This window comes from Pogoniulus pusillus, chromosome 41 (genome assembly GCF_015220805.1).
Source record: "Pogoniulus pusillus isolate bPogPus1 chromosome 41, bPogPus1.pri, whole genome shotgun sequence".
Taxonomy (NCBI): domain Eukaryota; kingdom Metazoa; phylum Chordata; class Aves; order Piciformes; family Lybiidae; genus Pogoniulus; species Pogoniulus pusillus.
The window spans coordinates 7,046,283-7,062,594 of NC_087304.1; the positions used below are offsets into that span (position 1 = coordinate 7,046,283).

The window sequence follows — 16,312 nt, forward strand, 5'->3', positions numbered from 1 at the left end:
CAGCAGGGCTGCTGCCAGGGCTCCGTGCTGGGGCAGATCCTTTGATCTTACCAAGCCTGCGGATGGGGGGATCGAGACTCCCCCAGTGTGCAGGTAAGCACCGAGCCAGGAGGTTGTTGGTCTGCTGGAGGGCAGGGAGGCTCTGCAGAGGGACCTGGCCAGGCTGCATCCGTGGCCGAAGGCAGCTGAGTGAGGCTCAACAAGGCCAAGGCCTGGGTCCTGCACCTGGGTCACAGCCAGCCCAGGAAGGCTCCAGGCTGGGGGCAGTGGCTGCAGCGTGCCCAGTGGAAAGGAAGAGCAGCAGCAGACTGGCACAGGTCAGAGTGGTGCCAGCAGCAGGGCAGAGGTTGCCACCTCGGCCTCAGCTGGTGAGGCTCTCCTCAGTGCTGCCTTCCGCCTTGGGGCTCTCACCCCAAGGACATTGTGAGGCTGGAGCAGATCCAGGGACGGGCACCAGAGCTGGGGCAGGGTCTGGAGGGCAGAGCCGGTGGGGAGCTGGGGGGGAGCAGTGTGGGGCAGAGGAGGCTGAGGGAGTCCACATTGCTCGCTGCAGCTGCGGGAGGGGAGGCTGCAGCCGGGGGGGGTTGCTCTCTTTAGGGGGTGAGGGAAGAGGAAACGACCTCGAGGTGCCCAGGGCAGGGCCAGGTCGGACATGAGGCACAGCTCCCGAAAGGGCTGCACAGGGCACCGCTGGAGTCCCCGGCCCCGGGGGTGTGGTGCTGAGGGCCACGGGCCAGAGGGGCCCCGGCGGCGCCGGGTGAAGGCCTGGACTCGATGGCCACAAAGAGCTCTGCAGGGTGAGCGGCTCCATGGCCCCGGCGCCGCCGCTCCCCCCCCGGCCCGGGCCCGGCCGCGGCGTTTCCATGGCGACGAGAAGGGGCGGAGCGGTGACGTCACTTCCGCGCAGCAGTGGGCGGGGCCAGCGCGGCCGTTCTGCAGCGCCGCCGCCGCCGCGGAGGCCTCCACCGGCAGCCTCCTACCGGAGCCTCGTCCCAACGGCAGCCTCGTCCCAGCGGCAGCCCCGGCGGCGGGGCGGGCCCGGCCGGGCCCCGCGGAGCATGTCCCGGTACGGGGGGTTCCGGGACCGACTCGGCCCGGGGGGGGCGGGAGCACAGGGAGGTGCAGGCGGCAGACGGTCGTGGGTCAGTAGGGGTCCCCCAGCGGAGAGCGGTAGGGGCTAAGGGGTCCCACCGCGGCCGTGGGGGGGCACGCGGGTCAGCGTGTGGGGAATGGACACGAGTCAGTGCGGAGGGCCCACGCCGGTCGGCGGAGGAGGGAGCTGCGCGGCCCACAGTGGTCTCGGCGGGGCCCACGGCGGTCTGTGTGCGTGGGAGGCCTACAGCAGCCGTGGGGGGGCCGCTGCTCGGTGTGCCTGTTTGGGGAGCCCACAGTGGTCGTGGGCGGCCCACGCGGGCTGGTCGGTGAGGAGAGGAGGGAACAGAGGGGTCAGCGGCGAGGGAGTCCCGCAGCAGTCAGTGTGTCGGTCCGGGGGGCTCACCGCGCTTAGGGGGGTGTTCATTTCGGGGGGGCTGTGAGCCCCACGCCGGTTAGTGTGGGTGTGTGAGGCCCACGGCAATCCCTGTGTGGGCTGCGGGGGCCGCGCTGCCGAGTGTCGGTGGGGGGCACCCATTGGTCGTTTAGCGGGGGATGTCCAGCGGCAGCCCGTGGGGAGAGGGAGGCCCAGAGCAGTCGGGGGGGCCCTGGGTAGTCAGTGCGTGTGGACCCCCCGGCAGCAGCCACGGCAGTGGGGTGCCCGCACTGGTCGGCGTGTGTCGGGTGGGGGCTTCCGTGCCTACCGTGGGGGGAAGGGGTCCCAGGCTGGTCAGCGTGGGGGGAGGGGAAAAGTGCCCAAGAGCAGTCGGGGGTGGGGGGGCCCATCCTGGTCAGTGTGTGTGAGCCTCTCCCGCAGCCAGCAGTGCGTGGGAGGTGTGGGGGCGCACCCACTGCTCATGCTGGGGGGTCCGCCTGGGCCCGCGCCCACGCTGCAGTGCTCGCTCGGGTCAGAGTGGGTGCGGTGTGGGTCCTTTCGTTGCGGCTGTGGGCGAGACTCCGTGGCCAGGGCTCAGTCCCTGTGTGTGGTGTTGGACCCCAGCCCCGGGCTGGCTGTGGGGTCAGAGTGGGTGGTGTGGCTCTAGCCCCCACGGGGGTGCCAGGCTTCGCCGTGACACGAGCGTGACACCCGGCGCGTCCGCGGCCAGCAGCCGCCTGCCCCTGCCCGCGGGCACCCACACCCCGGCGTGCCCGGGCGGGCGGCTGCTGGACACCCTCGTCCGCCGTGGGTGCGCCTGGTGCCACCGGCTCGTGGGTGCCCAACCCAGGGAGGGACGAGGCTGCCATGTGCGGGCTGAGGCGCTGGCCCCGGCGCTGCTGCGGGTGGCCACCAGCCCGAGGGGCAGCCGAGCTCGGCCTCAGGCCCTGGCACAGCCCCGGGGCACGGGTGGGGGTTGGGTTGGTCTCTTCTGCCTGGCGCCAGGAGGAGAGGAAAGGCCCCGAAGTTGTGCCAGGGCAGGCTTGGGTCGGAGGTGAGGAATTGCTGTGCTGCCAGAGCGGTCAGGGCTTGGCAGAGGCTGCCCACGGGGCGGTGGATGCCCACCCCTGGAGGTGGTCCCGAACCACGCGGCCGTGGCGATGCTGGGCCGAGGCTGGGCTCGATCCCGGGAGAGCTTTTCCGCCCCGACCCATCCCCTGGCTCCTGTGATCCGGGAGGCTTCGGGCGCCATGTGCCTGCCTTCCCCTCCCCCTGCCCTCCGCTCCCCTCTCGCAGCCCTCCCGGGGGCGTGAGCGGCTCCGGCGATCCTCGGCCCAGCCTCGGCCCAGCCTCTGCCCAAACTTGCCGAAAATAGTTTATTTCTTGTGTTTGTTCTCTTCCCTCTGCGCCCCGAGCCTCCCACACCCCGCGCCGGGGTTCGGGCAGCTCCTGGAGGCACTGTGCCCTTCGTGCCACCAGCTGTGCCCGCTGTGGTGGGGGGAGTGTGTGCGAGATCCTCGTCCTCACCCCCAGCGCAGTGCCCGGTGCGGGCTGGGCAGCGTCGAAGGAGGTTGAGTTGGGGGCTTCAGCCTGAGTGCGGGGCCCGTGAGGTGGGCACGGTGCCCGGGGGTGCCCGTCTGCCCTCGGCGGTGGGTCAGATGTGTCTGCTGTCTCGGCTGGGGGGTGCCCGGGGGGACTCCGTCCGTCACCGCTGCCCGACCTGCCCGCAGGCCGCCGCCGCTGCCTGCAGACCGCCGCATGGCAGCCGCCCCCGTGCCGAGCAGCAGCAGCACCGCGGCCCGCGCCGGACCGCTGGCGACAGCCGTGCCCAGGGCCAGCTGAGGACAGGCCCTCGGCGCCCCCGGCCCGCCTCGGACGCCCCCCGCCCGCCGCCATGAACGGGCTGTCGCTCAGCCAGCTCTGCTGCCTCTTCTGCTGCCCGCCCTGCCCCAGCCGCATCGCCGCCAAGCTCGCCTTCCTGCCGCCGGAGCCCACCTACGCCGTGCTGCCCGAGCCCGAGCCCGCGGGCAGCAGCGGGTCCCTGCGCGGCGCCGCGGGGCGCTGGAGGCTGCAGCTCAAGGACCGAGCAGACTTCCAGTACTCGCAGCGCGAGCTGGACAGCATCGAGGTCTTCGTCACCAGGAGCAGCCGCGGGAACCGCGTGGGCTGCATGTACGTCCGCTGCGCGCCCGGCGCCAGGTGAGCCGCTCCTGCCGCCCCCGGGCCTGGCCTGCCCCGCACAAGGGGGCTGGTCCCCCGCGGGGCTCTGCGGGCACCCTTCAGGCCGGGGCGATCCTGCCCCAGCGGCCAGGACAGGTCTGGCTTGTGGCTGCAGCTGGGAACGAGGTCAAACGCGGAGCAGAGGCAAGGCCAGAGGCTGCGGGGTGTAGGCAGCCCCCAGGCTGTCCCGCAGGTCACTCCTGATGTCACAGCAGGAGGTAATGCTCCAGATTCGAATTGAGAGTCACTGCCAGGCTCTTGCTGAGCTCCGGAGGGCCTGTGCCAGCTGCTCGCCCTCTGCCCCCAGCCCTGCGGTGACCACATGCAGCCTGCGCAGGCCTGGAGGTCAGAAGCATGGACCCGCAGGCTGCTGTGGGTGTCCTGCTGGGGCGGGGGGCTTGGGCTGGCCGAGCTCCAGAGCTCCCTGCCCACCCCCATGCTGGGAGCATCTCCAGGGATGGTGTCCACAGGGAGCTGTGTCTGGAACCTGCCTGGGTCTGCCCTCAGCTTCCCGAGGGCCTTGAACCCATCGCCGGGAGTCAGGGCAGGCCCTGGAGAGCAGCAGGAGGCAGCCTCAGGCTTCCCGATGGGGGTCTCCATCCCTGCTTGCACGGCAGGGCCCTGGGGGCAGGGAGCCATGGGTGAGGCTGTTCTGGCCAGAGCGAGGCTCGGCCCGGCTGGGCTGGCAGTGCCCTGTGCTTGCCCGCAGGTACACGGTGCTCTTCTCCCACGGCAACGCCGTGGACCTGGGGCAGATGAGCAGCTTCTACATCGGGCTGGGCACTCGCATCAACTGCAACATCTTCTCCTACGACTACTCCGGGTACGGCGTCAGCTCCGGGAAGCCCTCCGAGAAGAACCTCTACTGCGACATCGACGCCGCCTGGCAGGCCCTGCGGACGCGGTGAGCCTGGGCGCGGCCCCGAGGGCACCTGGGTGGCGACGGCAGGGGAGGGGCAGGCAGGAAATCAGCTGCAGGGCCAGCGGAGGGGACACCTGGGGCCTGGCACGGGGACTGGCACACATCTGTGGGGGTATGCCTGGCATGGGGGCTGGCACACGTCTGCAGGGGAGTGGCCTGGCATGGGCACCGGCACACGTGTAGGGTTATGCCTGGCATGGGGGTAGGCACACATCTGTAGGAGCATGGCCTGCCATGGGGGTGGCACATGGCCTGCAGGGGAATGGCCTAGCCTGGGGGCTGGCACAAGCTGTGGGGCTCTATGACCTAGCCTGGGCACACTGGCATAAGCTGTGGTTCCCACCATGGTGTTGCCAGGCTCTGCCTTGGCTGTGCTCAGCCCTGTGGCTGCCAGTGTGCCCCACAGACTGGGGCTGCTTCATGTGGCTCTGTCATCTGGGGCCCACAGATTGCCCCCCATAACTGTGCATCTGGCAAGAGTGAGCCTTGGCACCTCCCAGAGCTCAGCTGGCAGCCCAGCCCTGGCTGAAGTGGGGGTGCAGGGTGGCTGCCTGGGGAAGGCAGAGGGCACAGAGACCCCAGTTCCCTCCACCCCATCCCTCAGGCTGCTGTGCCCTCTGACTCGGGTGCCCGAGTGCTGAGCTGCCCTCTGCTTGCCCCCAGGTACGGGATCAGCCCAGAGAACATCATCCTGTACGGACAGAGCATTGGCACCGTGCCCACAGTGGACCTGGCCTCACGCTATGAGTGCGCTGCCATCGTGCTGCACTCCCCCCTCACCTCGGGCATGAGGGTGGCATTCCCCGAGACCAAGAAGACCTACTGGTTTGATGCCTTCCCCAAGTGAGTGCCCGGGGAGGGGGCACAGGGCGAGGGAGTTCCTTGGGCTGGAAAAGCTCTCTGAGATCATCAGCCCAACCCCCCCATGGGCACCAAACCACGGCCCCAGGTGCCACAGGCACAATGCTCTGGACCACCTCCAGGGATGGGCACTCCCCTCCTCCCTGGGCAGCCTCTGCCAAGCCCTGACCACTCTTAGGCCAAAGAATTTTTTCCTCATCCCCAGCCTAGCCCTGCCCTGGCACAATGTCAGGACATTCCCTCTCATGCCAGGGAGCAGAGTCCAACCCCCCCTGGCTGCAGCCTCCTCTGCTCCACACTGCTCACCCCAGCTCCCTCCCTGCCCCTCCCCAGCCCTGCTCTCCAGACCCTGCCCAACCTTTGTTGCCCTTCTCTGGACCGGCCCCAGCCCCTCAGTGCCCTTCTTGGAGTGAGGGATGCAAAACTGGCCCCAGCTCTGCAGTGGCAGTGCCCAGACCAGCTCTGCCCTGGTCACCAGCCCTGGCCGTGCAGAGGGCTTGTGCTGAGAACTGTGGCTCAGGCTCACTGCCCTCTTGCCTGGCATTTGGTCCCCTCTGGGTGTCTGTCCCCTCCTGAAGCCATGCTTTATGTGTGCCCCACAACCCTCCTGCCCATCCTGCCCCAGTGTCTGCTGTGCTTTGCGGCTGTGCCACCAGCCCCTTGTCAGGTGTCACAAGGCCGGGGGGTCCCTGGGACAGCCTTTCCCCCCGGGTATCTTCGTGGGCTTTTTGCCGCTCTGTGCGGCCAGCAGGGCTGGTGCCAAGGCAGTGCTGAGCTTCTCCTCTCCCTCGCAGCCGGCAGGGCGCAGGGGACAGTCCCCAGGCCGGGAGCTGCGGCTGGAAGCCACCAGCCCCATGCTCTGTGTCCCCAGGGCCTCGAGTGGCCTTTGGAGCCGTGCCGGGAAGAGCTTCCCCTGCTGGGAGCCTGCCGCGGGCCCCCGGCCCCGCCCGTGCTGCTGGCACCGCGGTCCGGTCCCCATCTGTCCCGGCAGCGCTGGCGGGGGCGGGCTCGGTCCTGCAGCACGTCCTCGGCAGAAGCTCTGCTGGCAGCAGAGAGAGTTCCTGATCGCCCTCCCCTGGGGTTGGGTTCCGGGGGGGAAGGGCAGCGCCTCCATCCCTCCCCACCCTCCTCTTCATCTCCCTCCGTCCCGCTCCTCAACTCCTCTTCATCTCTTTGGCAGTATCGAGAAGATCTCCAAGATCACCTCCCCCGTGCTCATCATCCACGGCACCGAGGACGAGGTCATCGACTTCTCGCACGGGCTGGCGCTGTTCGAGCGCTGCCCCAAGGCGGTGGAGCCGCTCTGGGTGGACGGGGCCGGGCACAATGACATTGAACTCTACAGTCAGTACCTCGAGCGCCTGCGCAGGTTCATCTCGCAGGAGCTGCCCAGCCAGCGCCCCTAGCCCGGGCGGGCAGCGGGCAGGGAGATGCGCCCAGCGGCCCCTCCCCAATCCCTGACGCCGGAGGTGCCTCGGCGGGCGGCGTGCCCTGGAGCGGGCAGTGCCCTTCCTCTTGGGCACGGCGCAAGTCTCCTCCCTCCCAGTGTCAGCACCGGCGCTGCTGGCACCACCGGCCGGGCTGGCACGAGATGGCAGCTCCCTCCCTGCCCCGTGCCCGGAGAGAGCCCACCCTGCTGTGGCACACCCTTGGCTCGGACGTGTCCTCGGCCCCCTCCTGCAGCAGCCAGCTCGGCTCCTCCTGGCCGCTGCCCTGCTCTGACTACAGCAATAAGAGAGCTGGAGAGGGGCTGGGGGCCTGGCCCCTCCTCGGCCCCCCTGCAGGGTGGGACACGGGAGGGACTTGGCAGCTCCTGCTCCCCGTGGGGCCTTCCCGCATCGGAGCTTTCCCAGGATGGGCGCTGCTGAGTGCTTGGGGTTTGCCCCGGGGCTGGGGCAGAGTCATTTTCCCCAGGGGGCTTCGGGGATATGTGCTGGAGGTGCCCCCTGCCCTGCGTCCCTCCCAGCCTGGCCCTGCTCGGAGCACTGCCGAGCTCAGGCCTCCCTGGAGAGTCTCCTGCAGCCGCTGGCATCTCGGGGGGCAGGGCAAGGCTCCAGGCACCCAATAAAGAGCAGAGTTTAACGTTTCACCTGCCTGTGCCCCTTCCTTGGCTGCTCTGCCACCCTGCCCCCCAACACTTGTCCCCCTCCTCTGGGGACCAGACAGCCCCAAGGTGCCAGGGGGCAGGGAAGGATCCTGTGGGCCCCCCCCCCCCGAGGACAGGGCTGCAAAGGTCTCTCCCAGATGGGCCGTGGGGACCCCTCTGCCACCAGCCCCTGCCCTGCTTTGTTAGGGCATCCCATGGGGTCGGGGGGACATAGGTGGGAGGTGGCCTCAGCCTCCTTGGATCTGGGGGGGGTCAGGAGAGCTGCAGGGGACAGGACAGCCCCATGGCCTGCCAGGGTACCAGGGCCAGTGTCCAGAGGGGCAGAGTGGCCCTGGGGGGCGGCAGAGCTGCTGTTTGGCCTGCCCCATGCCTGCCTGTGCCCCCGGCTGCGCCGGGAGCTGTCCTCACTGGAGTGTGCTGGCCGTGGAGGTGGGCGCCTGGGGCATCCCCCTGTGCCCTCCTGCAGCCGCGGGAGTGTAGTGCCCACAGCAGAGCTCTGGGGTTGTGCTTTGAGTACCTGCCCCTTCCTGTGCCCTCAGGGGCTCCAGGCAGCACTGCCCCCTCCCCAGCGGGAGGCTCAGGCTCATGTGAGGAGCTGTAATCTCCTTAGGGGCTCAGGGACCTTGTGGTGCCCCACGCGTGGAGCCCTCAAATGCAGCCATTGTCTGGGGCTGGGAGCCGCCGGGGGGCACAGGAAGGGGGCACAGGACCCTCTGCTCCTCACACAGCTCCTGGGCACACCGCGGGTGCTGCAGTGGAGGAGGAGGAGGGACCTTGCCCTGGTGCTGGGAGCTGGAAGAGGATTGCACAGAATCCAGCAGGGGCTGGAAGGGAGCTCTGGAGCTCAGCCAGCCCAGCCCCTGCCCAGCAGGGCACCCACAGCAGCTTGCCCAGCAGCACAGTGCCCAGGGGGGTTGAGAGCTCTGCTCAGGAGACTCCACAGCCTCTCTGGGCAGCCTGCTCCAGGCCTCAGCACCCTCACACCACACAACCTTCTCCTGCTCAGGTGGAGCCTCTTGGGTGCCAGTTTGTGCCCTCTGCCCCTTGTGCTGTCCCTGGGCACCACTGAGCCCAGTCTGGCCCCAGCCTCTTGCCCCGCACAGCTCCTTTAGCACTGCTCAGCTCCCCTCTGGGGCTGCTCTTGTGCAGGCTCAGCCCCAGGGCTCAGCCTCTGCTCCCCAGAGCTGCTCCAGGCCCCTCAGCAGCTCTGCAGCCTGCTCTGGGCTCTCCCCAGCAGTTCTCTGTCTTTATGGGACTGTGGGACCCAGAACTGGACCCAGGACTCAGCTGTGGCCTCACCAGGGCAGAACATCAGGGCAGGAGCTCCTGTGCCCTGCTGCCACACTGCTCCATGCCCCCAGAAGATCGTTGGAGCATCCTTGCCCACCTGGGCACATGTGGTGCTTTCCCAGAGGGTTTGGTGTCTGGAGCTGGGCTGGTGGCTCCTCCTGGAGCCTCCCCCTGCTGCCAGGCTCCTGCTGGGCGACTTCAGAGCCTTCAGGTTCACAGCAGTGCTGGCAGCCAAAGCCACCACAGTGGCCCAGCCAAGCTCCCCTCTGCCCTGGCCTGGGTGAGTGTGGCCAGAGCAGGCCCCAGAGCCCTAATCCCAGCACAGAGAGGGTTTGTTCCCACCCAGGGTGTTCTTATCCTCTTACTTCTGGTTTCCTGTGAGCTGCTGAGCATCTCCACAGCACTGCTGGGGGCTCCTGGGGCCGGGGCTGGGCTGCAGGGCTGGGGCTGGCTGCAGTTTGCGCTTTGCTGGGGCTCAGCTTGCAAACAAACCAGCAAAAAGCCTGAAGAGTTCTGGCCCCAGAGTGCAGACCCAGCTCAGCTGTCCTGGTGCACCAGAGGCTGCCCAGAGCCCAGCAAGGTGCCCTCGTGGCCAGGAGGCCAATGGCATCCTTTGGGCACCAAGGAGAGTGTGGCCTGCAGGTCAGGGGAGGTTCTGCTGCCTCTCTGCTCTGCCCTGCTGAGGCCACAGCTGCAGTCCTGCACCCAGCCCTGGGCTCTCCAGCTCAGGAAGGGCAGGGAGAGGCTGCAGAGGGCACAGCAAAGGGCTGCAGAGATGCTGAGGGGCCTGAACAGCTCTGCTGGGGCCAGGCTGAGGGAGTTTGGGCTCTGTAGGCTGGAGGAGAGCAGCCTGAGGGGGTCTGAGCAGTGCTGAGCAGTGCTTCGAGGCTGGCACCAGGCTGTGTCCAGTGGTGCCCAGAGCCCTTCCTGCAGCTGCAGCAGAGCAGGGACAGGGCAGGAACCCCCTGGGAGCTTCTGCAGGACAGAGGAGCCAAGGAGGGGAGGCTGCAGCTGCTGCTGCCACTGCCACCACTGCCGCACTGCAGCCACTGCTGCTGCCACTGCCACCACTGCAGCCACTGCTGCTGCCACTGCCACTGCCACCACTGTTGCCACTGCAGCCACTGCTGCTGCCACTGCCACCACTGCAGCCACTGCATGGAGGAGATTAGTGTGGGAGGAAATGAAGACCATGGCCTGGGGAACCCACGGGGGAAAGGCCTTGATGCCCACTGCCAAGTGCTCTGGGCAGTGGTGCCCAGGTCCAGGGCCGGGCTCGGGGCCGTGGTGCTCCAGGGGCGACCTGCCAGGGGGGCTCCAGCCTCTCCCGGGCACAAGTGAGGCTTTGATGCCAGGGCTGTGCCGCGGTCATGGGACCTGCCCCTGGTCATGGGACGCAGCAGCTCAGGGCCGTAAGGAGCTTTGCGGTGCCCGGGGGGGGGTCCTCGTGCTCCTCATATGAGCGGGGATGGTATAAAAGGGGCAGGGGAAGTCTCCCAGCTGCGCTCGGGCTGCCAGGGGAGGGCACCGCCGCAGGGATGCCAGGGGAGGGAAGGGGCCAGGAGAGGAGCAGCAGAGGCAGCGCTGGCAGCAGCCCCTGGCTCTGCCCTGCCAGGTGAGTGCCAGGCAGCGACCTGGGGCTGGGGGTGTGGGAGGCAGCCAAGTGCCCCCACTCCTTGAGCAGCACCCAGGCTGCCCTGGGGCTGTGCTCATGACTATGCTCATGGCTGTGCCCAGACACCAGCTGGCATCTCCCTGCTGAGTGGCAGCAAGGGTGGCATCGAGTCAATGGGAGGACGGAGTGTGGGGTGCAGGGTGGCACCCACTGCCCAGTGCTGGGGGGCATAGGGGTGGTCAGTGCCCAGTGGGTGCCCAGCGGTCCCCAGGGTACTGGGTTGGGTCCTGGGAAAGGGGTCTGGGCCTGGGCTCTGCGTGTGGGCAACTGTGGGATGGACCCAGGCAGCTCCATGCTGTGCCACATGTGTGCTGGCACCCACATGTATGTGCTGGCACCCAGAGGTGTGCTGGCACCCACCTAGCTGTGCTGGTGCCCACACACACTGCCCTTCCAGTGCCACCCACAGCCCCACATATCCACTCATACCTCCCCAGCACCCGCAGGGCTGTTCCCCTCCATGCCCCTCACAGGTCCCTGCCGCCCCCAGCCCAGCCCCGGGGCAGGGCTCACAGCCTGCCCCCCCCCCCCGCCAGCTCACCGCAGATCTCTCCCCGCAGGAGCCTCGTCAGGAGGAACGCGAGGGGCTGCAGCCCCCCCCCCCGGGCCCCCTGTGAGCTTCCCTTTGTCATCCTATGCCTGAGCCATGGCCGGAGGCTGGGACGCTGAAGGGAGGCCCACGGGCAGCCACCACCCCCTGGCACCCCCTGCCAGTGTCTGCCAGCGTCTGCCAGGCCACAGCGTGGGACACTGAAGCACCACGCAGCCAGGACGCGACTCCTGGGGGGTCTGGAGCACTCCCAGGGGCTGGGAGCATCCTTAGAGGGCTGGGGGCAGACTTGGGGGACCAGAAGGATGCTCTGGGGCTGGAGGAAGCCCTGGGGGCAGGGGGCAGAGCCCCCCCTGGAGCGCTGGAGCACACTACTGGGGGGCCAGGAGCACCCCTGGGGGTCCAGGGCAGCCTTGCAGGGCTGGCACATCCCCCTGGGGGGCAGTAGAGTACCCATGGGGGCTAAAGTATCCCCTAGGGGGGGCAGGAGCAGCCGGGGGGCTGGGAGCACCCCTGGGCATCCAGAACACCTTCAGGGCTGGATGGTGGCATGCAGCAGGTTGGGCATTGCCCCAGGATCTGGATGGGGTTCTGGGGGGTCATGGAGCACCCCTGACGGGGGAGGGGGCTGGGGGGCCAGTGGGACACTGCATCAGGGCTGGGCAGGGTCCACCACGGGGGCTGTGGCCATGTGGGGCAGTGCCAGATATGGGAGCTAAGGCAAAGCCCAGAGGGATGGGCACCAACTGAGCCCCTGCTGGGCTGTGGGCACAGGCTGGGGGTGAGGGCTCAACAAGGCCAGGGGCTGGGCACTACCCTGGGGACACAACAACCCCAGGGAGGCTCCAGGCTGGGGGCACAGTGCCTGGAAAGTGCCCAGCAGAAAAGGGCCTGGGGGTGCTGGGTGACAGCAGCTGGAGATGAGCCAGGGGTGCCCAGGTGGGCAAGAAGGGCAGCAGCAGCCTGGCCTGGAGCAGCACTGGTGTGGGCAGCAGGAGCAGGGCAGGGACTGTGCCCCTGGACTGGCACTGCTCAGGCTGCAGCTCAAATCTTTGATAGTTTTGTCTCCTCCCTCCAAGGAGGGCACTGAGGAGCTGGAGCAGGCCCAGAGAGGGGCACCAGAGCTGGGGCAGGGTCTCAGAGCAGGGCTGGGGAGGGGCAGGGAGGGAGCTGGGGGGGAGCAGTGTGGGGCAGAGGAGGCTGAGGGAGACCTCACTGCTGTCTGCAGCTGCCTGAGGGGAGGCTGCAGCCGGGGGGGGGCTGAGCTCTGCTGCCTGGGGTCAGGGCACAGGAGAGGAAAGGGCCTGGGAATGTGCTAGGGGAGGTTCAGGTTGGAGCTGAGGAACAATTCCTTTGGTACCAGACTGGTCAGAGAGGTGCCAGGGTGAGGGTGGTGAGACACTGGCACAGTCTGTGGCTGCTCCCCACCCCGGAGGTGTTCCAGGGCAGTGTGCCCATGGCACCTGGGCCATGGTCTGGTGCCACGGTGGGGCTGGAGGACCTTGGAGAGCTTCTGCAGCCCAAAGCACTTCATCCTCCCTTAACAACCCAATAAAAACAACCAAACAGACTTTGGGTTCTCTCGGGGGCAGAATCTGCTGCCACTTGGGCTCCTCTGCGGGGCAGGAGTGTGGGTGGGGATGCTGAGCACAAGCCCTGCCTGGGCACCTCGAGTGGCAGTGGCAGGACCGTGCCCATTTCTGTGGGCTCTGGCGTTTGGAGAAGCTTTTGGCCACTTCCTGAGGCTCCCTGGGGCTGACAGCTGTCTGCCCCCACACCTTGGCAGGGGTCTGCTGCTCCCTGGGTGCCAGCTGGGCACGAGGAGAGCGAGTTCCTCTGCCGACGGTTCAGAGGGTACCAGGCTGGAAAGGACCTCAGAGGGCATCTTGCCTGAGCCCCCTGTGGCCAGCAGGGCACCTCCTGATGTGCTCAGCTCCCTGATGGCTCTGCTGGAGGGGCCGGGGCAGGGCCAGGCTGGATGTTAGGGGAGGTTCTGCACAGAGTGATTGGCACTGGAATGGGCTGCCCAGGGGCAGGTGGGCTGCTGTGGGTACCCTGCTGGACCGGGGAGGGGGGGGGCGTGGATGAGCTCCAGAGTCATAGAATCAACCAGGGTGGCAGAGAGCTCCAAGCTCCTCCACCCCAACCAAGCCCCCAGCCCTGTCCAATCCCCAGCTCATGGCACTCAGTGCCCAGCCAGGCTTGGCTTCAACACCCCCAGCCATAGGCACTGCACCACCTCCCTGCGGTGGAGGCTTGAGGCTGTGTCCCCTTGCTCAGTCCCCGGGGGGACAGCAGAGCCCAACCCCACCTGGCTACAGCCTCCCTGCAGGCAGCTGCAGGCAGCAATCAGCTCGGCCCTGAGCCTGCTCTGCTGCAGGCTGCACCCCCCCAGCTCCCTCAGCCTCTCCTCACAGGGCTGTGCTCCAGGCCCCTCCCCAGCCTTGCTGCCCTGCTCTGGGCACCTTCCAGCACCTCAGCAGCTCTCTGCAACGGAGGAGCCCAGAACTGGACACAGCACTGCAGGGGTGGCCTGAGCAGCGCTGAGCACAGGGGCACAAGAACCTCCCTTGTCCTGCTGCCCACACTGCTCCTGAGCCAGCCCAGGATGCCATTGGCTCTGCTGCCCACCTGGGCACTGCTGCCTCCTCTGCAGCTCCTCTCCGCCAGCACCCCCAGGGCCCTCTCTGCCTGCCTGCTCTCAGCTGCTCTGGCCCCAGCCTGTGGCACTGCCTGGGGCTGTTGTGGCCAAAGTGCAGACCTGGCACTGGGATTGCTCAGTCTCATCCCCTTGGCCTCTCCCTGCCCAGGGCCCTCCTGCCCTGCAGCAGCTCCACTGCTGTCCCCAGCTTGGTGCCATCTGCAGACTTGATCCCCTCCTCCAGAGCATCAGCAACGACACTGAGCAGGACCGTGCCCAGCACTGACCCCTGGGGCACACCACCCGTGCCAGCTGCCAGCTGGATGTGGCTCCATTCACCGCCACGCTCTGGGCCCTGCACTCCAGACAGTTCCTGACCTACTTCAGAGGGAATCTGCCCAAGCCAGGAGCTGCCAGCTGCGGCTGTCGGCGGCAGTGGCACTCAGTGACAGTGGCAGGCGGTGGCAGGCAGTGGCACTTGGTGGCAGTGGCACTCGGTGGCAGTGGCAGGCAGTGGCACTCGGTGGCAGTGGCAGGCAGTGGCTCAGCCCGAGCCCTCGGGCACCCCGCGGGCGCTGCGCGGTCGCACTTGAGATGCTCTGTCCCGTACCCTCGTCTGGCACCGAGGTCAGGCTGGCAGGGCTGCAGTTCGCCGGTTCCCGGTCCCCTCCAGCCGCACCGTGCTTGGCCCGGCCGCACTCTCGGGGCCTGCTCCCGGGCCCCGCTCCGGCCGCACTCTCGGGGCCTGCTCCCGGGCCCCGCTCCGGCCGCAGCGCCCCGGGCCGGCCCCGCCCCCGCCGCTCGGGGCTCGGCCGCGGGCTGGGCTCAGGCGCGCCGCGGGCAGCCCTGTGCTGGCAGCGGCGTCCGTGGGGTCCTCGGGGCCGTGCCGGCGCTCCAAGATGGCGGCGGGGCCGGCGGTGTGAGGCGGCCGCGCAGCGCCCCCGGCCCGGCCCCGCAGCATGCTGCGATCCACCGGCTACTTCCGCGGCATCGACTGCCCCTTCCTCAGCGCCGGGGGGCCGGGCGGGGGGCCCTGCCGCCGGCCCTACTGCCACTTCCGCCACCCCCCGGCGGCGGCGGCCCGGTGCGGAGCCTCCGGCGGCCCCGGCGCGGGGGCCGCGCTCGGCCATGGCGCAGGTACGGCCCGGCCCGGCGGTCGCGGTACCTCCTTCCCCCTTCCCCGTGCCCCTCCCTGCCCGGGCTGTGGCCCTGCCGTCCCCCGCCCCGCTCCGCTCCCCCGCCCGGCACGGACAGCCCCGCGCCCTTCCGTCTCCATCTCCATCTCCTCCTTCTCCTCCTCCTCCTCCTCCTCGCCCTCCGGGGCCCGAATCTGCCTCGGACCCCTCTGGCTCGCAGCCGCCCCCAGGGCTCGCTGTGTCCCCTCGAGCCTCCGGTGCGGCCCCCGCGGGGGCTGTCGGCGCCGTCCGGGCGGGCCCGGGGGGGTCTCCTCGCTGCTGTGTCCCTTTGTGCTCAGCCTTGCCTGGGCTCTGGGCCCCTGTGGTCGCCTCCCGCTGCCTCCCGGCGAGGCTCTGCAGGGCTCTTTCTGCCCCGACGTGTGTGGGGGAGGATGTGTCGCTCCGTGCGGCCCCGCAGCGGCGGGGAGCGGCTCCCGAAGTGCCTGCGGACAGCCTCTGGCATCGCGGGCGCGGAGGCAGCTCCCTCCGGTCCCGTTCTTTGTCCCCCCGGGCACCCTCACGTGGCCGGGAGCTGGCAGGGCGAGCCTGCAGCCCTCTGCCAGTCGCCAGCCGACAGGGGGTGCCCGGCTGGGGGCAGGGGGTGCCCGGCTGGGGGCAGGGGGTGCCCGGCTGGGGGCAGGGGGTGCCGTGGCGTGTCCGCGGCGGGGGGGTGCAGTGAGCTGGGTGCTCTCCCACGGGGCACTGGCAGGGTGTGCGTTGCGGCCAGGCTTCCCCAGCGGCGCCGGAGCTGTGCTCTGCTCCAGCCGCTCCCGGCGCTTTGCCGAGGTTATTTGCTGATCTTCTCTCGTCGGGGAGAAGATTCTTGGTCCTGCCTCTGAAGGCTGCTGCTGGGGCAGGGCTCTGCGGCTGCCCTCAGGTGCAGTTGAGAGCCTCGGGGCTGTGCAGGGCGCGGGCGTGGGGTGGCTGCAGGGCACTGCTGGCGTCGAGCTGAGGCAGCTGGGTTTAGGCTGGGCTGTGGGAGGAGGGTGGTGAGGAGCAGGGAGAGGTTGTGTGGGGTCTGCCCCTGGAAGTGTCCAGGGCCAGGCTGGATGAGGAGGAAATTGTGGGGAGAGCCTGGCACAGGCTGCCCAGAGAGGCTGTGGAGCACAGAATAGGATCTTTGGTGATCTTCTGTGCTCCACAGCCGCCAGGCTGGGGAGGCCTTGAGCAGCCTGTGCAGGCGGGAGGTGTCCTTGTGTGTCCCATGCTGTCGCTCAGCCCTGCCATGGTCTCTGCCACGCTGAGGCAGAAGCCACCAAGAATAAGGCAGAGTTTGCTGTCCTCTTCCTGTGCTTGTTTCACTCTGGGCCGTTCACAGGAGCCTTTTGTCAAGGGACCACAGATGTGGTTTGTTTTGGAGTGGGCCTAGAATCCCAGACTGGGTTGGAAGGGACCTGAAAGCT

At 68.8% G+C, this 16,312-nt stretch overlaps 2 protein-coding genes across 2 annotated transcripts in view; both read left to right on the top strand.

Moving 5' to 3' along the window:
* Window positions 1–951: 951 nt before the first annotated feature.
* Window positions 952–7,560, top strand: ABHD17A (abhydrolase domain containing 17A, depalmitoylase). The gene is made up of 5 exons (XM_064174954.1): window positions 952–1,066; window positions 3,199–3,667; window positions 4,398–4,592; window positions 5,274–5,453; window positions 6,652–7,560. The coding sequence occupies exons 2-5, from the start codon at window positions 3,363–3,365 to the stop codon at window positions 6,875–6,877; spliced, it is 906 nt and encodes a 301-aa protein (XP_064031024.1). The 5' UTR covers window positions 952–1,066; window positions 3,199–3,362; the 3' UTR covers window positions 6,878–7,560.
* Window positions 7,561–14,659: 7,099 nt separating this feature from the next.
* REXO1 (RNA exonuclease 1 homolog) overlaps window positions 14,660–16,312 on the top strand; it is a 38,481-nt gene continuing 36,828 nt past the window's right edge. Inside the window, exon 1 of the mRNA XM_064175390.1 lies at window positions 14,660–14,871. Coding sequence (XP_064031460.1) covers window positions 14,694–14,871 — 178 coding nt within the window. The 5' untranslated portion in view covers window positions 14,660–14,693. The remainder of the gene's footprint in view (window positions 14,872–16,312) is intronic.

Bases quoted from the DNA above. Each gene is read 5' to 3' on its own strand.
- ABHD17A (XM_064174954.1), top strand. From the start codon at position 3,363: ATGAACGGGCTGTCGCTCAGCCAGCTCTGCTGCCTCTTCTGCTGCCCG. The intron at 3,668-4,397 runs GTGAGCCGCTCC...GCTTGCCCGCAG, and splicing joins CGCTGCGCGCCCGGCGCCAG to GTACACGGTGCTCTTCTCCC. The intron at 5,454-6,651 runs GTGAGTGCCCGG...TCTCTTTGGCAG, and splicing joins TGGTTTGATGCCTTCCCCAA to TATCGAGAAGATCTCCAAGA.